Source organism: Protobothrops mucrosquamatus, unplaced genomic scaffold (genome assembly GCF_001527695.2).
Source record: "Protobothrops mucrosquamatus isolate PMUCROS unplaced genomic scaffold, P.Mucros_1.0 scaffold1067, whole genome shotgun sequence".
Classification (NCBI taxonomy): Eukaryota; Metazoa; Chordata; class Lepidosauria; order Squamata; family Viperidae; genus Protobothrops; species Protobothrops mucrosquamatus.
Window position 1 is genome coordinate 107,664 of NW_015387295.1, and position 27,014 is coordinate 134,677.

Genomic DNA, 27,014 nt, shown 5'->3' on the forward strand with positions numbered 1-27,014 from the left:
GGTTTCTGTGTTTCTTCGCGATTGTGATCATCTGGATTCTTGCAGCCCAGATCCCATCCTTCTAAGGAGCAGAAAAGATGCCACTTCACTAATAACTTTCTCTCCCCTTCCCATTTCCTTTTCCTTTAGTGTCATGTCTGTCATTCTGGGCAAAAAAAAACAGTCTTGTCTTTTTATATTTTATATTGAATTGCACATAAAATAAGGCACTTTATGATCGTAGCATTATGGTACAATAATAAGCAATAAACTCTAATTTTAAATCTAAGGTACTTACTAAAAGACCAAAGGAAGAGCAGAGAGCAGGAAAGTCGACAACTCCAAAAGACCACGTTGGGGTCCATTTCTCAGGAAAAATAACAAGACTATGACTTTCCTGGGAGAATTGAAACTCGACTGAAATCAGGTAGAACTGTTCTTTATCTTGAAAGGAAGTGAGAGCAAACAATTATGGCCAGGCTGAATCATGCTACAGCACAAAGCTGCTTGTGATATGGAAGGTTAACCCGGTGTGCCTTCTCATACCTTGCACACACTGCTACTCAAAACTGGTTCTCACAACTAGCATTATCACTCTTGTGCCTTCCTTATTTGGTATCTATATTTCAAAAGCCAAATGCCAATAATGTCTTGGTCTTTGTCCTGGGGCTTTTCCAATGCGGGATAATAAGGAACTGCAACGTTTTGCATTTTAATTTGCTTTGCATTTGGATTTGAGCCGTGGTGGTGCAGTGGTTAGAATGCAGTATTGCAGGGTAATTCTGCTGACTGCCAGCAGTTCGATTCTGATCGTCTCAAGGTTGACTTAGCCTTCCATCCTTCTGAGGTTGGTAAAATGAGGACCCAGATTATTGGGGACAATAGGCTGACTCTGTAAACTGCTTAGAGAAGATATAAAGCACTGTGAAGCGGTATATAAGTCTAAGTGCTATTGCTATTTGTTTGTTTAAAGACACGGGGCCAGGTTATCTTTCCTAAAGGACATCTACCTGTCCTACTGGGTCAGATAGGGTGGGCACACCCTCCTAGTTTCTTCTGCTAAATATTGTCATCTTATGGGAGCTAGGAAGTGTGACTTTTCTGTGGCCTTTTCCGTAGCAGCCCCTATAGAATACGCTGCCCCCTGAAATTCAGCCAGCCTCCAGCCTTTTAATCTTCTGTAAGGCTTTGAAGATCTGACTTCCCCCCCCCCCCCAAGCACTGGGAGAAGACTAGATAATTGCACATTAGAACTTTGATTGGCGCCGAGTTTTCGTTTGTACGTGTTTGGTTTCAATAGTTCTAATGTGTTTTTATGCTATTTTAATTTTCGATTGAGAGCCACCCAGAGTATGTTATAAGATGGTCAGCTAAACCTGTATAAAGTGCAGTGGGAAAAAAAATCCCCTTAGGCTGTATTTAATTATGACCCATTTCCATGTATCTGAAAATAAATGTGTCTAGTTTTTGTATATCAATGGCTTTCAGAAACGCTCCACGGTGATCTAGCTGGGCTTTAAATACAAACATGTATGTGTAAATGTCTACCTATATACTGAAATCATAGAGTCAATGACATGGTTTCCTTCTACAAAATACAAACATCACTCTGAGAAATCATTAACTAAGCTACTGGAAGAAACAAACGCCCGCCAAGCAAACAATTTTTCCAGATAACTTCATTAGAACACTGCAACCGCCCTTTGTCAAATACCTTTAACCCACCTATTATCCTGGGTTAAATCAGGGCCTTACATTAGCTGCACTATATTTTGCCAGGCATGGAATTCACCAATACCAAATTTTGTTTTGAGAATGCAACATTATTGTTCTTGTTTAACAGAATAACAGAGTTGGAAGGGACCTTGGAGATAATAACAATAACAACAATACTACTAATACTACTAATACTACTAATACTACTACTACTACTGATAATAATAATAATAGTTGGAAGGGACCTTGGAGGTCATCTAGTCCAAACCCTGCTCAGGCAGGAAACCCTATACCATTTCGGACAAATGGCTGTCCAGTCTCTTCTTAAAAACTTCCAGTGTTGGAGCATTCACAGCTTCTGGAGGCAGGTTGTTCCACTGGTTAATTGTTCTGTCAGGAAGTTTCTCCTTAGTTCTAGGTTGCTTCTCTCCTTGATTAGTTTCCATCCATTGCTTCTTGTCCTGCCTTCAGGCGCTTTGTAGAACAGCTTGACTCCCTCTTCTTGGGGGCAGCCCTTGAGATATTGGAACACTGCTATCCTGTCCCCCCTAGTCCTTCTCTTCATTAAACTAGACATACCCAATTCCAGCAACTGTCCCTTATATGTTTTAGCCTCCAGCTCCCTAATCATCTTTGTTGCTCTTCTCTGTACTCTTTCTAGAGTCTCAACATCTTTTTTACATCGTGGTGACCAAAACTGGATGCAGTATTCCAAGTGTGGCCTTACCAAGATCTTCTGGTCCAACCCCCTGCTCAAGCAAGAGACCCTATATTATTCCAAACAAATGGTTGTTCAGTTTCTTCTTAAAAGCTTCTAATGATGGGCATTCACAACTTCTGAAAGCAAACCTTATTTTAATTTATTTTTGTTTAGGGCTGTTGAGTTTATTTCTTTTTAACCTTGCGTTTCTATTTGCTTCTATTCTTCATTCCTATATTGTTTCATATTATTTTAATTCCTGCTGTAAAAAGAAAACAATTAAGAAACCTGGAACTTTAGTTCAGTCGGAAAATAAAGGAAAGCTGGAATAAGTGTACTTCGATGCATGCCCCTTTCCACACACACACACAGGCAAGTCCCATGCAAACTGCCTTACTACGGCAGGTTTTAGTTGATATAAAAACAAATACTTTTAATGATTGTTTATGAAAAATAATACATTTCAAAACTGTACATAAAAATTCTTCAGTGTATCCCTACCTTCCCACACAACAGAAGGATCTTATTGCCATTGAAAAATAAAAATAGCTAGCATGAAAATGGTTAGAGGACTCCAGTCCAGATTCACAGACCTGTTAATATCTAGAAGTATAAATTATTTACTCCATCTACATTTATAAAAAAAAAAGAAAAAAGAAATATAGGAATTTGTCCATTGAATAAACATAATTGCACAATATATATTAAGATGCAAAAGGTGTCCTTTAAAACAGTCGGTTTAAGAGGCCTGATAGAAAGTTGTTCTAAAATATTACAAGACATATTCTTAAGAGTTATGGAAGATGTAATATTTTGATAGACCTGAGGCAGCATTCGGCCTTAACAGCAAGAGAGCAAGTAGAGCTATGCTTTTGAACTTACATGTTGACAATTCTGGGAGTTGAAGTCCACACATTTTAAAGTTGCCAAGTTTCAAAAATGCTAATACAGAATATCTGAGTAGAGTTCCTGTGTATATCACTAAGGAACAGTAGGACACAAATCGGAAGAAAAGCGTATTTTCCAGAATCACCCCTGCAGGTGTGAAGGTCCTACCACAACAGTAATAAAGGGGATTTCATTTATTCTAAGTTTATTTTTTTAAAAAAAACAAACTAATAGGTTTTGGATCCAAAACAGACAGACATTTTGCCTAGACGAGAACAGCCTGCTCATTTAGAGCAGGGATGACCAATCTTAGAATGGCTGGTTGTGGAATTCTGGGACTTGAAGTCCACAAGTCTTAAAAGTTGCTAAGGTTGGACACCCCTGATTTAGAGCAACGGAGTGGCTTTGTTTGGGTGAGGGACACCTCCAGAGAACGCAAGGCAGCCTCTATAGCCTAGACCAGGGGTCTTCAAACTTGGCAACTTTAAGACTTGTGGACTTCTGGGAGTTGAAGTCCACAAGTCTTAAAGTTGCCAAGTTTGAAGACCCCTGGCCTAGACCAACAAGTTGGAAATCAAAGAACCATCATCCTTGAAGAAAGCAATTTCAAATCAATCTTGTATTGCTGGTAGTAAAGCTACATGGATGACTACAAGTAGTCCTTGATTTGCAACCATTTTTGTTTGTGTGTGGCTATTCAAAGTTACTGAAAAAAGTGACTTGCAACTGGCCCTGATGCCCACAACCGCTGTAGCATCTCCATGGTCATGTCTGGATTTTTGAAGCCCAGATCTGATCCCTCCAATAAGCAGAAAAGACGCAACTCCACTAATAGCTTCCTCTTCGCTGCCCATCTCTTTTTTTTCCTTTAGTGTCATGTCTGTGATCATCCCCATGGTCATGTGATCAAAATTTGGGTGCTTGGCAACCAGCATGCATTTATGAGAGTTGCAGAATCCCAGGGTCATGTGATCTGCATTTTAGACCTTCCAACATGCAAAGTCAATGGGAGAAGCCAAGATTCGCTTAACCATTGTGTGATTTACTTAATAACCAAGGTGATTCATTTAACAACCATGGCCAAAAAAGGTCATAAAATTGAATGAAATTCACTTAACAACTGCCTCACTTAGCAAAGGATGTTCCAGTCTCAATTGCGGTCACTTGTACCCAAAATCAGCAGAATCCTACTTCAACTGGGACCTGCCTTCTAGCCTTCCTTGGGTTTGTGAGCCTTTCCTGAAAAGCATATTCTACATCTGTATTTCTGTGAGTTATATAGCCTACATTAACTGGAAGAGGGCCACTGCTTCCAAAAGTGAGCTTGTAAGGATGCTATGAAACAAAAGAAATCCAGCAAATTTTCAGACAAGAGCGGTGAGATAGATAGTCCTGGCATAAAACCTCTCTAGATCAGTGTGTCATCAGCTTCATAAGGACTGTGCCATCTTGACAATGCTGAATTATATTGTTAGCTTGAATTAAAGTGATATGTTGCCTTAGGAAAGCATTTTCTGGTCCTATAAAAATGAATTTCTGTTGCAAAGCTACTGTTCAGATTTATATCTTAAAGGTGGCATCCACTTTTCAGTTTCAAAATCACCAAGTGCGAAAATGTGATGACCCATCAAATTATTATCTGCTTCATATATTCTGCTTAACTTATTCCTATCAGAAACCATTTCCAAACATCTTCAGGTGAACATCAATACTTTTGGTCTCTTTTTGCCTTTAGGATACAGCCTTGACAACTTCATGGCACTTGATCTATCCAAATAGTTCCATCCTGAGCTAAATTTATCTTGTCCATAAGGTTGTCAAATGAAATAATCTAGGATACCATTTCAGGAAAAAGGATATTACATTGCTAGTTGCATCCACTGTAGAAGATAACCTCTTGATTAGGGCTGCATTTATTTTGTACCAAACTTATTTCACTGGGCATTGATACCATGTGCCCAATTTAGTGCCCAATAAGTGCAGGAAAATCTCATAAAATCTTGGATGGGCTTTCACAAGTGCCAAACTTTGAAGTTGTCATGTTAAGGCTTATTACAGAAATCTGGAATAATTGCATTAATTCATTCCTCACACCATTGATATTTCATGAATTCCATAAATTCAATTTAAAAGATATTTTCTTCAAATTTAATATATAGTGGCTTCATCAGACAGGCTGGGTCTTCAAAGAGTTGCACACCTCTAACATACTGTAGTGATCTAAAATCAAGAGGCAGCCGAAGGGTTTATGAGCGACCTTTGAACTGATTTCAAGAATTGCCATTAGCCCAACCAACAGTGGGACTGAACTGTCCTTTAGTTTCTTCTGGGAAAGATGGACGGAGGAGGCAAGAAACACAAGAAAATCAGTACCACCTTGGCTGCAGCTCTACCCATTGCTGATAAACATTGTCTACCTGGAGGGAGTGAAATATGGCAGCTGAGATTCTATCACCTTTTTGGTTTGTGCAGATTTCTAGAGTGTATAGACTTCCGACATGGAGTCAGGTAGGTTTCAGTTACCTTTACCTTCCCTTCCTAAGTGTCTGAAAGGTTTCCTTTTGTGTGGGCTAGTTCTGGAAAAGGATTGGAGTAGACAGAATGGCCCATTTTGCTTACAGATTTCAGATCTACCTCCTTCTCTTATTCTAAGCCAAGAGAGTAAACCACAGCCTGCCTCTCTCCCTCAACGTTAAGAGTCATGTTAGAGAACAAACTTTCTTTTTTATCCAGTTAAACCTAGTCTCTGTTAGGTAGATTCCCAGGGAAGATGGAATGGGGCTGGGGCACCAAGAAGAATAAGACTGGACAGATAAACAGAAGCTCTTCTGGTTACCTCCCCAAAAAAGAAGTCCATTTCAGAAGTCCCAATAAGGTCTCACTTATGGCAAAGTCTTGACATTTGGTCACTTGAAGAACAAATCCAAGCCCCACCCCACACACAGACCCTGGGCCTCTGCGGACAGGCTGGCGAAGCAGCACAATGCACGCCTGTCTCTCGTCAATGCTTGTGATGAGTCAAACTGATAGCCGCACGCAGAGCTATGGAGTTACAGCACATTTACACCAAAGACCCTGCCTGGCTCTGAGCAGGGACCATGACAGGCACTGCTCCCATACGATTCAGAGTGGAGGCCGTTAGCCCTTGAGTAGTGGGGACAGGGGGCTCCTGCTGCTGGGGGGCCTGTGGCTGAGCCCTGTTTGTCCGGTGGAGGTTATTCCTGTGGATGGGCACATTGGCATGATGGCACTGGACCCCGTTAATCACTGGTGGAAAATAGAGGGGCAGCGATTGGCTGGAAAGGCTGGGCGTCGGCGTGAGAGTCCCATTTCTGGGGTCGCTGAAAGGGCCCTTGAAGCCCACCATGCTTCCTGCAGCAGTGGTGATGGAGGCAGTGTCCGAGGGGGGGCGGACCAGATATAATTTCTGATCCCGGGTTGTGTTCATGGATGACAGTGTTCCATTTTTGGAGAGTCCATCAGTGCAGGAATTTTTCACCCAGGAGAGTGTCTTGGGAGCTACAGCATCTTCCCTGCAGCGGGGAAGGAAGTAATAAATGGAAAGAAAAATAGGAATCAATGAAGTTATTTTTCCAATATTCCATTTCCATACTTTATTTTTTTTAAGGGTGGGTATTTAAACTGTTTTTTCCATCAAACAGAGTATCTAACTGGGTTTTTGTCTTGTAAGGGTTTATATTCCTATCGGTTTACTACAAAACTAATCCAATCATCCATGATAGAGAAAGAGAACCCACAACCTCTATAGATTAAGCATTCCACTGTTGTACAGTGATTTTAACATTACAAAGTGTTTTCCCGTTGAAACTAGTCAGGAAGAACCAACAAAAGGTTGAACTGTGGGGTCCTTGGTGCTCTCTGAGCTTGGCTATTTTCTTGCAGACGTTTTATTACCCAAGTAGGTAACATTATCAGTGCTACTTGGCATAGAGCTTATAATGTTACTTAGTTCATTAATAAAACATCTATAAGAAAACAGCCAAACTCAGAGAGCATTAAGGACCACATAGTCAGCAGGAAATACTGAAGATGACCCAAATATGTTTGGGGTCTCTAGTGGAGACATTTCCTTCAGATGCTCCAGGTGACAATTCCTACCATTTCTGGTCATTGCCTATAGAGCACAGGTCCTCAACCTTTTGGGCACCAGGGACCGCTTCCGTGGAGAGAGGTTTTTCCGTGGGCTGGAGGGGGCGTGGTTTTGTGTGCTGCCTGCATCCCACAGATGGCGCTTTGCTTGCTTGTGTGGACCGGTTGCTGCCATGCCGTGGCCCAGTACTGGTTCACGGACTGAGGGTTGGGGACCCCTGCTATAGACAGTGTCAGGCTGATGGACTTGGAACCCAACAAGTGGTAGACACTCTTTTCTAACTCCACCATCAGCTGTGCCAGATTTCTACGATACTTGCTTGATTTCATTGGCTACATCCTCTTGGGCTTCCTTCTTTTTCTTTTTGTAGATAAACATCTGAAGTGTAAAAAATATGATCAGGCCAAGTCCAATGAGGGTTCCCACGACTGCACCAGCCACCACCGCTGTATTGAACGCTGCAAAAGGAACCACAATGAAGATGTTTGGGGGGGGGTTGTTTTTTGTTTTTGTAATGGAGATGGGAACGAGATTTCAACAATCCTATCCCTCTCAGCCTTTCCCAACCTCCTGCTCCACTAGATGTTTGGGTCCAGTTAATCCTGATTAAAATCCCTTTAATGTCTTTACATCAAATTAATTTTGGATCCAATCTCTGTATTGAACATGTATTTATATATCATTGATATCAAATCCTTCCAAAAAGGAAGTAGATAGATAGATAGATAGATAGATAGATAGATAGATAGATAGATAGATAGATAGATAGATAGATAGATAGATAGATAGATAGATAGATAGATAGACAGACAGGCAGGCAGGCAGACAGACAGACATAGATATAGATATATAGATATAGATATTGATATATAGATATTGATAGATAGATATAATATATAGATATGCAGACAGACATGACACATAGATATATAAATAGATGATATTGATATATACAGTATATACATATATACATATTCAAAATTTTGTGGCTGGCAAAGAGTTAGTGGGAGACTAGTCTAGCTATTTCAAGTCCCACTAACTCTTTGCCAGCCACAAAATTTTGAATTTATAGTGTTCACAGTATATGACGTCTGCCTGCAAAACATGCTCCTAGATTGGAGCGAAACGCAGAACAGACTGATTTATGTTTGGTAGACCGGGTGCCTCACCCAACAGATAAGATATATATATATAAATATACATATACATACATACACATATGTATTGTGGACTGGCGGGGCAGGGGGAGAGGGGACGGTTCTTTGTGAGTGGCGGGCAAGTGAGTGCACACATGCGCACCTGATTGCGCGAGTGGGGATGTGCATGTGTGCAAGCACTCGCCCGCCACTTCTGTGGCCCGGTTCAGAATGCACAAGGACCGGTACTGGGTTGCAGCCCAGGAGTTGGGGACCCCTGCTGTATACAGGACTGTTCTTCCCATGGTTATCATAAGCAGCTGTGAAATAGGCTAGATTGGGAGATATTGACTGCTCAAACCATTTCATGAACAAACAAGATGGCTCCCCTTGGTTTTCCCTGTCTGACATGCTCTCTGTGGACCAACGCTGACAATTCTTAGCAGTGCTGTTGACTGGGGAATCCTGGGAGGTCAAGCCCATATTTCTGTCGGAGAGACCTGGAGAGCAGGCAGATGGAGGAAGGATGCCCTGATCACTGCCTCACATTGGCTGTCGATGCATGAACAGATTGTCAGGACAAGGGAGACTTTTTACCAGGAATATGCACAACATTTTTTTTAATCCAGATGGAACAGTCACCACTACAGATTGTTAGCTAAATGGAGACCTTCAATACAGTAGCCAAGGAAACACCCCACATTTTCCTAAAAATTGATACTGAAGGTGTTTATTTCAAATGGAAACGGGAGACCGTTCTTAAAAGATACAACTGATTGCAATGGTGATGTTTTATTTATGTCGGCCTTCTCTTGCTACTAAGTGTTCCCATGTAAATGGAAGCAGAGTAGAAGGAGGTTGTGGGCTGTGAAAATGAGACTCACGTGGTTGTACTTCCAGACTGAGTGTGCAGCTGGAATGGCCAGCTATGCTGGAGGAGTTGCAGAGATACACCCCAGACATCTCGATAGTAAGATTGGTCAGCATCAGGAGCCCCTTCTTTGTGTCTGGGGAAAAAAATGCCAAGCAAGCTTCAGACCAACAGAACTGTGTATTGCAAGAGGACCCCATTAACTTTGTCTCAGTGACCTGGCTGAGCACCTAAATCAAGTTTTCCCATTACATGAAGCCAGGGTGTGGAACAATGTTTCTCAACCTTGTCAACCTGGAGACACGTGGACTTCAACTCCCAGAGTTCCGTGCTGGTCTGGGTAATGCTGGGAGTTGAAGTCCACACGTCTTCAGGTTGTTAACGTTGAGAAACAGAGGTAGAACTTGAGCTTAAAGTGTCACCCAAAAGTTTGCTTCCTCCCCTGGAGCTCATTCAGACATTTTCATCAAATGGTAATTCTAAAGAAGAATGAGGAAGAATATGAAATATCCAGAGAGTAAATCCAACCTACAATTTTGGATTAAATTCTGTGCACACATTGAACTGAATCAAACTCCGTTCCTGACTAATCTTCTCTTTTGTTTTGGAAAGCTGGCACAAAAGATACATAGGGGTCTTCTCCCCTCTTCACCCTAAACCACAGCCGGGTCCAACCTGCCCTGTCCAACTGTGCTGGATTAAAATGCCCAGAATAAAGATTCCTACCTTGTGTGGGTGCAAAGAAAACCTGGAAGCGGGGCTCAGCCTGGTGCCAATGGTAAACTGGGACTGGTTTTCCAAAAGCAGATTTGCAGGACATGGTAACGTTGCCTCCAACCTGGGTGCTGCCTTGAATCTGACACTTTGGTGGAGATGGTGGGACTGCAAAATAATAAGGGCTCTTTTTTATTATTAACAAAATACAAAAACCATTCAGTGCTTTAAAAGGTAGTAAATGGCGTCATCTACTGGCTACAAAAAACACTGGTGTTCCACTGAAAGCTCAGGAAAAAGAATCAGTTTAGGATCCATCAGATTTCAAAGGGGGAGAGATGTTGTTAGTCTGTTGCAGAACCCCAGATATGGAGGGATCTTAAATATTAATGGATGAATCAAGGAGGTCGTAGTTAATGTTACCTCTGGCAACTTTTGATTTTGACCTTTCTTTGTGCTATTAAAATATTGGAGGGTCAGAAATGATCCCATTCTATCTTTGACCCTCTGGAGGTTTCTTCTTGAAATATCAGCAGGAAAAGGGTTCCTGAAGCTTCAGTGGTCACTTTGGGCAAAACACAAAGAAGGAGAATCTCTCCTTCTAGATTCTATCCCATGGGACTTGTTGGGGAAGAAGGGGCAGAACTTGCAGGTGGAGTTAAAAGAGGAATCAGCCTAGAATCCCTACGTGGTCACAAGCAAAGTCCAGCCTCCTTTGAATCCCATTGACCCNAATAATAATAATAATAATAATAATAATAATAAAGTTGGAAGGGACCTTGGAGGTCATCTAGTCCAACCCCCTGCTCAGGCAGGAAACCCTATACCATTTCAGACAAATGGCTGTCCAGTCTCTTCTTAAAAACTTCCAGTGTTGGAGCATTCACCGCTTCTGGAGGCAGGTTGTTCCACTGGTTAATTGTTCTAATTATCAGGAAATTTCTCTTTAGTTCTAGGTTGCTTCTCTCTTTGATTAGTTTACACCCATTGCTTCTTGTCCTGCCTTCCAGTGCTTTTTAGAGAATAGCTTGACTCCCTCTTCTTTGTGGCAGCCCCTGAGATATTGGAAGACTGCTATCATGTCACCCCTCGTCCTTCTCTTCGTTAAACTAGACATACCCAATTCCAGCAACTGTTCCTTATATGCTTTGGCCTCCAGTCCCCTAATCATCTTTGTTGTTCTTCTCTGTACTCTTTCTAGAGTCTCAGCATCTTTTTTACATCGTGGTGACCAAAACTGGATGCAGTATTCCAAGTGTGGCCTTACTGATCTTTTGATCTTTTGCACCTGACAGGACTGTTTTGCAGCAGCTCACAAGCTGAAACTTGGATGCTCCTTACAAATTGCTACGCAGCTCTGCAGGGTACAAGGCTGAGCTGAAGAATGAACTGTCAGACTCCCAAGCTCAGCTGTATGGTGCAGAAATGGAAAGATCCGCAACAATCTTTCCTGATGCATCCAAAGCCGGTACAGGTCCCCCTTAACTGAGCCTGCAATTATGGCTATAAGCCGTGATGGTTGTAAAGCAGGTCGTCACATGACCGATCCAATTTTATGATCTTTTTTGTGGGGTAAGGGAGCCATAAACTGAAGTCAGTTTACCCAGCAGTCATAAACCGAACCCACTGATGCTAAGGGCTGGTTTTTGCTGGAAACCGGAACAATAAAAACATTGTAAATCATAGTCATGGGAGTGTGGGATGCTGCAATTGATCACAAACTGGTTGCCGAGAGCCCAAAATTCAGTCACGTGACCACAGGCAGAGTGCATCCATCAGAACTTCAGAACCAGGTGGTAAGGAAGTGAGAAGTTCAATTTAACTTTGAACGATTGCCAAGCGACCAATCATAACCCAAAGACTACTTGCATGAAAATGAAATGTTCTAGGTGATCCAAGATCACACCTCCCCATCTAACCTCTGCAAAGTAGAAGAAAACCAGAGTTGATTTACCTAGAACGGTGAGGTTAACAAGTCCAATGTTTCTTCCTTTCACCGTACTGTCGTCCGGAACGTTCACGGTGCACATATATTGTCCGGAATCCATTTCTTTGGTATTATTAATTACAAGGGAGACATTGTGAAAAGGCATACGGAACAAAAATCCAAGGCGCTGCTTGAGATCGGGGTCTTCCACTTTCGTTGTGTCATACATAAAGGCCAGGATCTGCAACGCAGATTAAAGGATTCATTGCTTTGGCTAAAACAGCAGCTTGCTGATATGAAACACAGCACACAACATGAAACTTGTCTGAATACACCTGTGAGGGATGCATAAAATTGCATGCATAGAATAGTCCAAATGGTTTTAAATTTTGGCAGCTTTAAGTTGCTTGGACCTCAACTCCCAGAATTCTCCAGACAGCATGGTTGAAATCCAGACATCTTCAAGTTGCCAAGATTGAGGAACACCTTATGACTTGGCCTCTTTCTCTGTGTACTCAAATATTGGCTGCTCTTTCACCTGTGTGGCCCACACATCATAAAGTTGCCGAGTTTGAGCAACACTGGCATAAACTATCAACCTCTTTCATACCATTTTTGAAACAGAGACGTTCTGGATAGGGGCTGGAAGACTCCTTTTTCATCTCTTTCCTCCTGCTGATTCTTCTCCTGTGTCTTTACCATCATCTTAAAGTAGTTAATACAGACATTTCTTTCCCCTTTATCAATCAGTCTTCCCCAAGAATAGCAAAGACATCATTTTGGAGTCCAAAGACATCATTTTGGTCTTCTGCTAGTGACAGAGGAAGCCCACCTTTGCCTTCAGGTGGGATGTTCCAATCTAACTCTTCCTGGTCCAAAAAGGTTCCAATGAATCCATCCCAGAATCTGTGTCTTGACATGCATTTTAGTGAACTAGAGCCACCCTGGGACTTTAAAGCAGAGGGAAAGTTGGCTTCGATGCTCTAGCAGAGCTCGGTTGCCATGGTAACAAAAGATGCTTCATTCCCCTTCATCACCCGTAGGATCCCTTTCTCCATGAAGCATTTGAAAATCAACAATTACAGAGACCTGATTGAGGGGGATGAAAGATTGCAGAGAAGGTAGCAAAACCATGACAGGATTGCAGCCAGATGGATTGTTTATATTCAAAGGAAGCATAGAGTGGTAGAATATAACTTAGGTTTTTAGATTTTATTTATTTTTTATTCTGTTTATTCTTTTTATCCCTTTTTGTAGATTAAGATACTTTGTGGAGTTAGGGATATTAGTATTTGTTTACTTATATATGAATATTATCCTGGGATTAGGTTTGGGAAGTCCGGGGGGGTGGGTGGGGGGGTTTACTTGTTATTGTGTTTATTATGCTTTTGATTGTTTTTTTATGATGGAAAATAATAAAATTTCTTTGGAAAAAAAAAAAGGATTGCAGCCAGATCCTAAACCTGCTGTGAAGAAATGTAAACCCCGTCCTGAAAATGAGCAATGAGGAAGATTTTGTGATCACAAAGTCCCAAGAAAGTCCTTGACCTTGTCTACCTCCAATGAGTGGAGACCTGCTTATCGCAAAATCTTTACTCCAGCCATAGGCGATAGGATTCTACAAACGTTTTGAAAAGCAACGCCTAATGAAATTTATGAACGTTCTCATAGAAGATCAGGAACATCTGCTGCGAGGCTGCCTCCTTTACAAACAAAAACTAATGGGCATTAATCAAAAGCTGAAGTGGGGTACATGTGTGTGAAAAACCAGAGATTCTGCAGGATTCTTAAAACATTCCGTCTGATTGCTCAAGTTAATTTGGAGGAGGAGAAAACATGGGTTTATAGACTGAATCAGCTCCATGGCTATACTTCTGTCCTTCCAGAAAATAGAAATTATGATTTACACTTGCAATGGAGAAGAATGCAGACTGGAGGGATGCCCTTGTACATAAACAACACGTTGCAGGTGGAAGGAGTTCATACACTTTTAAATGGGAGAACTTCAAAATAATTTGTTGTTGTTGTTAATTGCGAAGTCGTATTCTTATCTCTTCTAGCTATTCTCTGGAATTCTGCATTCAGTTGGGTGTATCTTTCTCTTTCTCCTTTGCCTTTCACTTCCCTTCTTTCCTCAGCTATTTGCAAAGCTTCCTCAGACAGCCATTTTGCTTTCTTGCATTTCTTTTTCTTTGGGATGGTTTTAGTTGCTACCTCTTGTACAATGTTGCGAACCTCCGTCCATAGTTCTTCAGGCACTCTAGTCTAACAGATCTAATTCCTTAAATCTATTTGTCACCTCTACTGTATATTCATCAGGAATATGATTTAGTTCATACCTGAGTGGCCTAGTGCTTTACCCTACTTTCTTCAATTTAAGCCTAAATTTTGCAACGAGAAGCTCATGATCTGAGCCACAGTCAGCTCCTGGTCTTGTTTTTACTGACTGTATAGAGCTTCTCCATCTTTGGCTGCAGAGCACATAGTCAATCTGATTTCTGTGTTGACTAAAATAATAGTAGTGCCCAATTTATTGTCTATTTACTATCCCCCTCCTGTCAGGACCCTTGAATGCGGTATCAAATTCCAAGCAATCTCTAGCACAGTATTTCTCCACCTTGCCAACTTGAAGATGTGTGGACTTCAATTCCCAGAATTCCAGCAATGCTGACTGGGGGAATTTTGGAATTCCACCCAACTTGAACTTGCCAAGGTTGAGAAAACTTGCTCCAGAATGTGTGTGGGAAGTGAAGTCCACCCATCTTAAAGTTGCTAAGGTTGACGAACCCTGCTTTAGCATGCTTTCCTGAAAAACTCTGGATTCTTCATCCTGGCTCTCAGCCATCTTTCCCGCCTCCCTGTCTTTTTCAAAGAGACACAAAGGTGTCAGTGTTACTTAGCACCTCTTCCGCTTCCATGGCTCATTCCACACACGAAGCAATGATGAGTCTAGCACATCATAGGGATGACGCTTTGTCGGCATAGCAACGGCAGCAAACAGTTCAAGGCTTCAGCGTGACACAAGAGGTGGCTGCCCCTTGCGGCTATGTGCGTGAGCATCACATAAGGTGGGCAAAGCATCTACATGCCCTTCCTAACCTCTCCTTTTATGCTCCCTGGAGACTCTTAGCTTAACTTCAGCCAGCTTCGTGGCAAACGTTATGAATTTTGCCTGTGTGATTTTTGGTGCCCCCCCATAATTTGGGGAAAAAATACAGTCAATTTGAGAGAAATACAATAATGTAAAATTCAGGTAGCCCTCGACCTTCAACATTTCATTTAGTGACCATTCAAAGTTAAAACAGCACTGAAAAAAAGTGACATGACCGTTTTTTCACACTTATGATCTGGTCACATGATCAAAATTCGAACACTTGGCAACTGGCAAGTATTTATGACGGTTGCAATGTCCCGGGGCCACGTGATCACCTTGGACAACCTTCTGATAAAGCAAAGTCAATGGGGAAGCCAGATTCACTTAACAACCGTGTGACTAATTTAGCAACTGCAGTGATTCGCTTAACAATGGTGGCTAAAAAGGTCGCAAAGGGGGGCAAAATTCCCTGAACAACTTCCTTGCCTAGCAACGAAAATTTTAGACTCAATTGTAGCCGTATGTCAAGGACCACCTATATATTCCTTAACCTCACGTAAAACTGAATGCATTTAATTTGTCCCTTAGAAAAAGTCTCCTATCCCTTCTCCACCTAATGGAGCAAAATGCCTGGCCGTGCCAAAGCAATGCTGCCATCACTTCCGTGCCCCTGACTGCCCTCATATTCCAAAAATACTTTTAAGACGATTGTGCAACTCCCACTTGCATGTAGAGGCTCTTAATTTCAGAATCTGTTGGCAGCGTGCTTCCATTTTATGTCAACTCAGCCAGCTTTAACATCAGGGGGATAATGCTGGCTTTCTCTGCCTTCACCAGTCTTTGGGGTCCAAATGTGTTACAGGCTGCAAAGTGCTCTAAGAAACACTCAAGCTGAGCATACAAAAGTGGGGATACTCTCCTATCCCAAAAAAAGCCCACCCAGATTTGAAGGGAAACAGATTCACTGTTGAGCAATAAGCTTCAAATCATAGTGGCATTGCATTCCCTAATTTATCTTCCCCATAAATAGAAAATGTTGATTTCTGAAATGTCCACAGCTGCCTAAGTCTATACCCTTCTAAAATGAAGACATATAAATTAGATGGTGTCCAAGCACGCTTTTTAGCTCTCGTATTTATATATATATTTGTTGTTAGTTGCGAAGTCGTGTCAGACCCATCGCGACCCCATGGACAACATTCCTCCAGGCCTTCCTGTCCTCTACCATCTTCTGGAGTCCATGTAAGCTCACGCCTACTGCTTCAGTGACTCCATCCAGCCACCTCATTCTCTGTCGTCCCCTTCTTCTATTGCCCTCAATCTTTCCCAGCATTAGGCCCTTCTCCAGTGAGTCCTTCCTTCTCATTAGGTGGCCAAAGTATTTGAGTTTCAACTTCAGGATCTGGTCTTCTAAAGAGCAGTCAGGGTTGATCTCCAAGCCTGACCGGTTTGATCGCCTTGGAGTCCAGGGGACTCGCATAAGCCTCTTGATTTTTTTAATGTTGATTTTTTTTTCATTGAGTTAGATCAGCGGTTCCCAACTTTTTCTATATGCCACATCCCTAGAACGCATCTGATATAGTCTCGCACACCTTACAAAAGTTCAAAATGAATTATGCATATACACTATAATTTTGAAACTTCTAAATCCAAGTTTTCACACCCCCTGGAATATCATCTCGCACCCCTGGGGGTACAAGCACCCCCAGTTGGGAACTCCTGAGATAGATGCAGAGTCTGGAAGCTTAACAGAATTGGGATGTATCCCAACTGGAAAAAAAAAAAAAGTAAAAATAAAGTAAAAATGATTTAAAAAAAAAATTAAACAGCCTTAACTTTAGACTGACTTTAATGGTCACGGAATCACTTTAAGGATTTCAGTGAACCAAACCTAAATGTGAGAAAAGTCTTAAGTCGACGGACATTTTTCTATATATGTGAGCTGTACTGACATCTCTGTGATAATTCTGCTTATTTATCTTGGCATGGTATTAATCAATTTTTGAGGAGGAGATGCATTTACTGTCATCTATTTTTACATTAAAAAAACCAGCTTGTCTTTAAGAAAGACTTTCCCTTCAATTTTAAATCTTTCCATCTGCAGTTTGCTATGTGATCCAGCTCTGACGTTGTTCAACTCGCAAGAGTTGTTGACCCAGGGGTGTAAACTGGGTTAAGAGATCTGGGCTGCAAAAGTCCAAATGCAGGTTTGTCCTTGACTTAGGACTACAATTGAGCCCAACATTTCTGTTGCTAAGTGAAACATTCTTCAGTGAGTTTGCCCCATTTTACAACCTTTCCTGCCACAGTTGTTAAGTGAATCACTGCAGTTGTTAAATTAGTCAAACTGTGGCTAAGTGAATCTGGCTTCCCCATTGACTTTGATTGTCAGAAGGTCGCAACGGGGATCCCCCCCATGATCCCAGGACACAGCAGCCGTCATAAATATGAGTCAATGGCCAAGCATCAGAATTTTGATCACATGACCATGGAGACGTTACCACAGTTGTTAAGTGTGAAATATGGTCATAAGTCACTTTTTTCAGTGCCGTTGTAACTTTGAACGGTTACTAAATGAATTGTTAAGTCAAAGACTATCTGTAACTCCTACCAAGGAAATACAGACATCCCTTGTAGTCTGCTGCCCTCTAGTGGTCATCGTGATTCTTGCCACCTGGTTCTGCTAGCCCTAGTGGTCTTTCTGATACAGTGCAGGTAGTGCTCGATCATGACCACAATTGAGACTAAGGGGGATGTTACATGCAGATCATCACACAGGCATAGAATTTCTCCATATAGTCCAAGATTTCAGGGCCTCATCGCAGGCACATGGGATTCATTGCTATGGCCATTAAGGACATAATTTGGAGCCCACATGAAAAGAAAGAGGTCATTTAAATGCTTATTGTGGAATACATACATATAACTCAAACCAATCCATTCAAGAAATGTACAAATGCCTCTTTCGGACAGATGGAGCCTTCAAATCACTACCTTTACTTCTTATCTGTAGTGCTGGGCCATTGATCAGTCAACTGGGTTGTTAAACTCTACTCAACATTCAAACTGTTTTTAGGAGCCTATCAGTTGCCCATTTCTAGAAAAAAAGAGCAGACATTCCCCCAAAGATGCTTTTTCACGAGTCAACTGGACTTTTTTGTTTTTCTTTGAAGACTTTTCGCTTCTCATCCAAGAAGCTTCTTCAGCTCTGACTGGATGGTGGGGAATGGAAGGATTTATACTCCTTGCAGACAGCTGGTCATTTGCATTCTTTCTTTTCTTTTTTGACCAGCTGTCTGCAAGGAGTATAAATCCTTCCATTCCCCACCATCCAGTCAGAGCTGAAGAAGCTTCTTGGATGAGAAGAGAAACGTCTTCAAAGAAAAACAAGAAAGTCCAGTTGACTCGTGAAAAAGCCTCTTTGGGACAACCGTGACCTGGATGACTGAGCATCTCCCTAGACAAGAGCAGACCTTGGATTTTTTCCAGTCTTGGCAAAGTGAGGCCATACCTGCAAACGTTCCCCGGGTCTTTCCCGGTGCCAGGTGACAAAGGGTACGCTGACACTGGTGGATGTGTACGAGACGGGAAGTATGGCCTGCTGTCCTTGGATCACTGTCACTGACGTTTGTCCAACTTCCACTTCCAAGACAGCAGAAGACAGTCCTGCAAGGAGAAAAGAAACAGAAGGGCTGGTTACAGATAGTCCTCGACTTACAACAGTTCGTTTAGTGACCGTTTCGAAGTTACAATAGCACTGAAAAAAGTAACGCATGACCATTTTTCATACTTAAGACCGTTGCAGCATCCTAGTGCTCAAGTGATCCAAATTCAGACGCTGGGCAACTGACTCACATTTATGACGGTTGCAGTGACCTGGGAGGGGGGGTCACGTGATCCCCCTTTTGCAACCTTCTGACAAGCAAAGACAATGAGGAAGCCAGATTCACTTAACAACCGTGTTACTAATTGAACTGCCGTGATTAACTTAACAAATGTGGCAAAGCAAAGTTGTAAAACGGGGCAAAACTCACTTAACAAATTTCTGGCTTAGTGACATAAATGTTGGGCTTAATTGGGGCCGTAAGTCAAGGACTACAGTAATACAGTATGAAGTATGGACGTGTTATGAGTTATTGTCTGAAATCACCCCAGGGAAACAAATACCTACAGGCAGTTTTCATTGAGAAAACTACATGTAACCTAAATGTGTTCAGACAAGACAAAACTGTTTGGGCAACCCAGACAGGAATGCTGTTTAGGATGCAGAGAATTTAGGGTATTCCCTTAGAGCAGGGGTAGGCAACCTTGGTTCTTTTATGACTTGTGGACTTCAACTCCCAGAATTCCTCAGCCAGCTTTGCTCTCTGAGGAATTCTGGGAGTTGAAGTCCACAAGTCATAAAAGAGCCAAGGTTGCCTACCCCTGCTTTAGAGGAAATACTTCTATTTGGGACAGTGGATTGGCTGGGGAATTCTAGGAGTTGAAGTCCACACCTCAGAAACTGGTCCAGGTTGAGAAACACTGAACTAGAGTGTTTTCTTCTGGTCTGCTTTTGGATTGTTGCTTTGCACAGGTGTTTTTATACAATGGAAAGGAATAGACTTCAGGATCTCACTAGTTCCATACATAAAATCATTGGGGCTCAAAGGAAGTCTTTGCAAGATGCTTCCCGCTAACTTCAAATGACACCTAACATTAAGGTGAATGGTGAAGTCTGAACTGTGCAATTAAGCCAGTGAGAGGCAGATGAGTGTAAGAATCTTTCCTCAGTATATTTAACAAGAAAAAAACCCAATATCCATTCCAAGAACCACACAACCAGTGGTGGGATTCAGCGTGTTCGTGCCACTTCGGCAGAACCGATAGCTAATTTTTTGTTGTCCAGGCCCATATATGGACTTCTGGAAGCGGTATCCACACAGAGAACCGGTTGTTGACATATTTGAATCCCACCACTGCACACAGCGATAGGTTTTTAACCTAACAATCTTGTTGCTAAGGATTTCGACACTCGATGCATCATGTTGCTTTATTTGAAGTGACCTCTGAACCTCCCACCACTATTTCCATCAACTCCCTGGCTCCCCCATCCAGAATGTTCCCTAGGAAGAGGTGGAGACTTTTACTATTGCTAGCAAACTGCCAGCATTTTTTTCCTCAGTGGAATTTTACCTCTTTCTGATGGAAATACGTCGAGGCTAAATCATTCTGCGCGTCTCCGACTTCCTATCGAGACCTTGTGGAAAACCATTCTCAAAAAGCAACAGTTAAACTCAACTCGACATGCTCAACTAACCACCGAACGGTTGCCATCGTCAAATGCCCATCACGAGAGACTGACTTTTTTTAAAAAAAAAAACCCAACTTCATCACACTTGGAAAAGCTGCTAGCCTCTCTCATCAGTATTTCTATTTTGAGAACATGATTTTTCTTTAAAAAAAGAAAAAGAAAATGCGTGCCAGAAGAGGGCAATTTCTCTCTGAATAAAGAGCACTGAAAACTCAAATTGTAAAATCATTTTACATCACCCCTTTCCATAGCAAAGACATCTGATATCCACCCCACCCCCTGGCAGAATGTTCTGTACAGATAATCCTTGACTTATGACCACCACAGAGCCCAAAGTTGTTAAGTGAGTTTTGCTCCATTTTACGACCTTTCTTGCCACAGTTGTTAAGTGAACCACTGCACTTGTTAAGTTAGTGACCCGGTTGTTAAGTGAATCTGGCTTCCCCATTGACTTTGCTGGTCAGAAGGTCACAAAAGGGGATCCACATGATCCCAGGACAGAGCAGCCGTCATAAATATGAACTGGTTTGCCAAGCAGCGGGTATTTTGATTGTGGGGGTGCTGTAATGGTCGTAAGTGTGAAAAATGATCATAAGTCACTTTTCCCAGTGCTGTTGTAACTTCATACGGTCGCTAAACAAGTGATTGTAAGTCGAACCACTGTAGAAAGAAGAAAAAAAAGGACAGGTTACAATTCAGGATTGTAAGTATTCGACCTTGGGGGCATTGTGAATGCTTGTGGGCATTCACAATGTGGACCTGCTGTTCCCATGAAACAGCTTCCAAATCAGTTACAATATTGGAGGACTTTTGGTTCATAAACATATGACAGGATGTTTTGCAGCTGTGATACACCCCCCCCAAACTACCCTTGGAAACAGGAATAGAATACAGAATACGGAATAGAATATGGAATAGAATATGGAATAGAATATGGAATGGGAATGGGAATGGAATGGAATGGGATAGGATAGGATAGAATATGGAATGGAATAAATAGAATAGAATAGAATAGAATAGAATAGAATATGGAATGGAACAGAATGGAACAGAACAGAACAGAGCTGGAAGGGACCTTGGGGGGTCTTCTAGTCCAGACCCCTGCTCAAACAGGAGAACCTATAGTCTATACCATCTTAGACAGGTGAACATCTAGTCTCTTCTTAATGATGGAATTGAATTCATAATGAAATGGTTTTTCCTCTTCAGCGAATAAAATTGTCCTTGTGGAATGTGCTCTCCACCTCGTCTCAGGTCTGGAGGAAAAAGTATTGCTAATCTATTTCATTTTGGGGGTCCCTTTGAACACCAGGATAGTGAAGAGGTCAGAAAAGATGAATAACTGGGATTCCTCCTTTTTCCTAGAAAAGGGTTTGGGGCAGACCATTCCCCCAAGCAACATCAGGAGGAGATGACATGGGAAGTCAGGATCTGCTGGAAGACCAGAGCCACCAGCCTCCATGCTTCCTCAACTACTTCTACGTAGTCCTTCTATATATTTCCTTTTATATTAATTTTTTTTTTAGGCTGTAAACCTGCTGGCAAGGACTGTCCTTCTCTCTAGTTTCTCTGGAAGCCTTGCTGGTTGAAGAAAAATGTTTTCAATAAGCATATATGCTAACTTTCTGTGAAAAGCATCGTATAGAACCTGCTTCTTGAAACTGTCCCTTTTAGAGTTCCATGGTCAGCTTGAGCCTTTCCTGGAACTATCCCATCCTTGCTCACCCATCCTGTGATTTCCACTTCTCATTGAAATGTTTTCAAATTCCCCTTTCTTTTGGTTCCTTGAAAACATATGCGTGCAGAAACACAAAAGGGTTTCATTATTCTGAAGTGGAGCAAATTCCCAGGTGTGGGATGTAGGATCTTGTCATCTATTGTTTGATCAGATCCCTGATGGCTTGCAACCTGCCTGGTAGAATGCACCAATGTTCTTCAAGGAATGCCATAGGGAAGATGATCGGAAATTATTTTCCATTGCCATAGAAACTAGTTCTCAAAATAATGGTGGTTTTGAAGCTACCTAGATTTCATTTAAATATACACTGTATTAACACACACACACACACACACACACCCTGATGGCAATATCTGTGTATCAGTGGAATGGTTAACCTATAGAGATGATGTGTCTATGGAGAGTCTCAATCATCAAGATCACATGAAGTGTTAATACCACTTTACAATGCCTTGGTAAGGCCACACTTGGAATACGGCATCCAGTTTTGATCACCGCGATGTAAAAAAGATGTTGAGACTTTAGAAAGAGTACAGAGAAGAGCAACAAAGATGATTAGGAGACTGGAGGCTAAAACATATGAGGAACGGCTGCTGGAATTGGGAATGTCTAGTTTAATGAAGAGAAGGACGAGGGGGGACATGACAGCAGTGTTCCAATATCTCAGGGGCTGCCACAAAGAAGAGGGAGTCAAGCTATTTTCCAAAGCACCTGAAGGCAGGACAAGAAGCAACAGATGGAAACTAATCAAGGAGAGAAGCAACCTGGAACTAAGGAGAAACTTCCTGACAGTTAGAACAATTAACCAGTGGAACAACCTGCCTCCAGAAGCGGTGAATGCTCCAACACTGAAAGTTTTTAAGAAGAGACTGGACAGCCATTTGTCTGAAATGGTATAGGGTTTCCTGCCTGAGCAGGGGGTTGGACTAGATGACCTCCAAGGTCCCTTCCAACTTTTTTATTATTATTATTATTATTATTATTATTATTATTATTATTATTATTATTATTATTATTATTATTATTATTATTATTATTATTATTATTACTATCCAAGTCATAGTTGTCCCAAAGGTGCTTTTACAAAAGGCAACTGGACTTTGTTTTTGGTTTTTTTCGTTGAAAATATTTTGCTTCTCATCCAAAAAGCTTTTTCAGTAGTGAAGGATGGAAGAAGCTTCTTGGATGAGAAGCAAAATTGTTGCCTCTTGGAAAAGCACCTCTGGGACTGTAGAGGTATGGATTCATCCTCTCTGAAGGTTTTTAGGATGTTGGGATGGTTTAACTGGTTTTTCTGAATTTCGCAGAAGGTTGGAGGAGATGATTCTTGTGGTCCTTCCTAACTCCTACAATTGGACCATTTAAATAAACTTCACCCTGTTTAGATTGGGAGTGATATATATATATATAATAGAAAAACAACGGTGGCACCTCTGTCCAACTCTCAGAAAAATAGCATAATAAAATAAGCTTTAAAGAACACTCCCCCCCCCATAGAAATTCCAAAGGGCCCCTGGAATAAATAAGAAAAAGGGAAATTGGGGGGAAATTGGAAGGTGGGTTTTGATGCAAATTAGCTTTAATCTCTTTTGAGCTTTGGATCTCCTTCTTTGAAATTGGTAATTATTAAGCATCTCAGCCCCAATGAGCATTTCAGAGGAAAGTTAACCATTCTTGAAAAGTGACGGGGTTGATTCCGATTGGCCCAAGTGGAATCTCACAGCTTCAGGGTGAGAAAATCAAGTGGAATCAGATGCTCTGAAAACGCTCTGCATTTTCCTGACACAATAATACCCAAGATGTCAGAGAGGAAACAAAATTGCCCAGAGGTCCAGGGAATCATCATACATCCTTAAGACCTGGCCTGTGACTTGCTGCTTTCCTAAATCCCCCCAAACACTAGGACAGCAACCTTGATTAGCATCAGAAATGTAGCTTCTTCAGTGAGAAGCATCACACTCAAGGACCAGAAACTGATTTTAATGCACCGGCTTCCTTGGAATTCCTTCCCAAAGGACGGGTCATTTATGTTTTTTTTGCTTTGCGTCTCCCTTAAATGAAACAGGATGAAATTTCTTTGCAAACAGGATGGAAAGTATTTAAATACATTTTTTTTCTTTAGAAAGGCAGATGCATGCACGCGTACACACACACACACACACACATACACACCCCTTTGTCAGAAAGCAAAAATGCTATACGTTGCTAACAGCCGAGATGTATTTTTTGGCCCCTTCGGGCTCCTTAAAGGATGCACCACCTGCCATCAGGAGGAAGAGATTTCCTGTCTTCCAAGGCCTGACTTCAAGATGCCGGAAGCAGGAACACTGGCGATAATGGGAGTCCAGCCCCCAGCACCCCCCCCCCATTACAGAAACTGCTCTTTGGCAACAGGTCCAGTCATTTCCACCAAAGGCTTTGGGGAAACAAAACCTAGGAAACCGCCTGGGATAACAACAGGAAGCTGCCCTTCTGTTTTGCTCGATAAAATGCCAAGATTTTTTCCCAGGGGCCTCCCTCTTTGCTATCGGTTCTCCACAGTTGCAATCACAGATCTTTTGTTAGCCATGGAAGTTAGGACCCCTCTACAAGAAATGGGAGACCACTAACCCTCTCCAGGCCCACCATCCTGAGTGCCTCCACGCCAGAGATCCAAAAGAATATTTCTAGAAGGACCAAGCTGTTCATTTGAGAGGCAAGCAAACAGGATCTTCAGTCCACCAACTAATGCAGGGGTCCTCAACCTTGACGACTTTAAGACTTGTGGACTTCAACTCCCAGAATTCCTCAGCCAGCTTTGCTGACTGAGGAATTCTGGGAGTTGAAGTCCACAAGTCTTAAAGTCGCCAAGGTTGAGGACCCCTGAACTAATGGGTTGGAGTTACGGGGCTGAAGAACAAGTGCTTGCCTTCTGGTTGGATAAATCAGGAGCCAGCCAACCTGAAGTGTGAAATCCTCACACTTCCTGTTTTGCTTCCTGTTTTGGTCCAAGACGTTCTGCCATTAGCTAATGGAGGCCAGGAGCTGCAGGTCATCAACTCATCTGGGAAGAGGGGACACTTTACACTAAAAAAGGCAGAATGATAGAAGGGTTGATGTGCTGAATTAGGGCCAGGTTCAAGTTCACTGTTATCCATAGAAACTGTCTGGGCGGCTTCAGGTCAGTCCGTCTTCTGCAACCCACAAGATTATTGTTGTGAAGAAATATGAGGAGGAGAGAAGCTACGCACAGAGCTTTGAGCTCATGGAGGGAAGGTGGAATTTACATCTACAACAAACCACAGCAAAAACTACTTTCCCTTTTCCTATCCACAAAAGAAACCCAATGACACATTTCTCCTTGTTAATGACAGCAATAAAATGACCCTCGGCATTATTGGCTACCTTTGCAGAATGAAGGAAAATATGTCTAGAAAACTTTGTTCTACCCTATGAGGGAATGACAAGAATTGGGGTCCATCCTGCTTGGAAGGTACAGATAGGGAAAACGAGGTGACTTTGGGACAAGAGAAAACACTAGTACGAACAGCAATCTACTATTCCTCTTTGGTTCTCTCTGAAACTGATGGTTGTTTATTTCTATAGATTTTTCCCGGCAAAATGGAAGTGGGGAGGTGGGAAGCTTCCTTCCTTCCTTCCTTCCTTCCTCCCTCCCTCCCTCCCTGAATTTTAAAATCTTATTTTAGCAAAAATAAAGATGTGCTACTTGTTTCCTTGGAGATAGTTCATAACATAAAGGCCACCTGTCAATGTGATTTGTCTGGTAAGCAACAGAAAGCAGGCGTTGTTACTAGCAAATCTGATGACATGAACCAGAAGGCAAGTCTCAAGGAATATTAACAGGTCAGAGTAGGAAATTCCAAGTCGGAGGGGTTCCAAGGATGGAGACCTGAGCAGGACAATCCTTTGAGGTCAGCAGAGTAAAAGCTACCTGGAGCCCCTCTGGAGTATTCGGTGGCAATGCAGGAGGAGGACTAGCAGAGAGGAAGAATGTTCTTCTGAAGAGAGACCAACAGGTCATGCCTGAAAGCAGCATGAAGAGAGTTGCTAATGTTAACATCATTGCTTCCACTTTTCCCTCCTAACATAACAATTCCTAGTTTGAGATTAAGTCCTTGTATTTTCTCTTTTAGGGGCAAGATGCAATTGGAAGCAAAGGAAGAGACCTGTGGTACTGGAACAGCCATGGTCCCACTCATTTCATACCCTACCTGGGAACTTCTTGGCTAACCATAGTTGCCAATAAAGGAGAATGTAGCTCAGGGTTAAAATGAGGGGTCCTTGGTGCTCTCTGAGCTTGCTTGTTTTCTTGCAGACGTTTCATTACCCAAACTAGGTAACATCATCAGAAGCAACGGATGGAAACTGAAGCAACCTAGAACTAAGGAGAAATTTCCTGACAGTAAGAACCATCAACCAGTGGAACAGCTTGCCTTTTAGAAATTGAGGTTGCTCCAACACTGGAGGCTTTTAAGAAGGGACTGGACAACCATTTGTCTAAAATGGTGTAGGTCTCCTGCTTGAGCAGGGAGTTGGACTAGAAGACCTCCAAGGTTCCTTCCGATTCTGTTATTCTGTGAAATCTCTCTGATCTTCCAATTCCAATCCAAGCATAGAACTTTGCCTACAATAGATGGTGGTTCAGGGATAGATTTTGAAATGTGGAAGCTCATCATAGCACCTCAAAGAGAATCTATTTATCTACACTTCTGGGGTCTACAAAAATGTATTGATGGAATACAAATAAATGTTCATTGGAGAGAAAGAGAAGTAGCATATTTTTTGCATTATTTATCTTCAAATAAAGGAACAATCTGGTTTAATAGCCCATTAAACAGCACAGGCAT

The 27,014-nt window shown here is 42.0% G+C and overlaps 1 protein-coding gene across 1 annotated transcript in view; it reads right to left on the reverse strand.

The window, feature by feature from the left end:
* Positions 1-5,415: 5,415 nt before the first annotated feature.
* LOC107291140 (endothelial cell-selective adhesion molecule-like) overlaps positions 5,416-27,014 on the reverse strand; it is a 63,479-nt gene continuing 41,880 nt past the window's right edge. Inside the window, exons 2-7 of the mRNA XM_015820105.1 lie at positions 18,648-18,802; positions 12,070-12,283; positions 10,128-10,283; positions 9,415-9,537; positions 7,714-7,852; positions 5,416-6,816 (exon numbers count right to left, since the gene is read on the reverse strand). Coding sequence (XP_015675591.1) covers positions 6,345-6,816; positions 7,714-7,852; positions 9,415-9,537; positions 10,128-10,283; positions 12,070-12,283; positions 18,648-18,802 — 1,259 coding nt within the window. The 3' untranslated portion in view covers positions 5,416-6,344. The remainder of the gene's footprint in view (positions 6,817-7,713; positions 7,853-9,414; positions 9,538-10,127; positions 10,284-12,069; positions 12,284-18,647; positions 18,803-27,014) is intronic.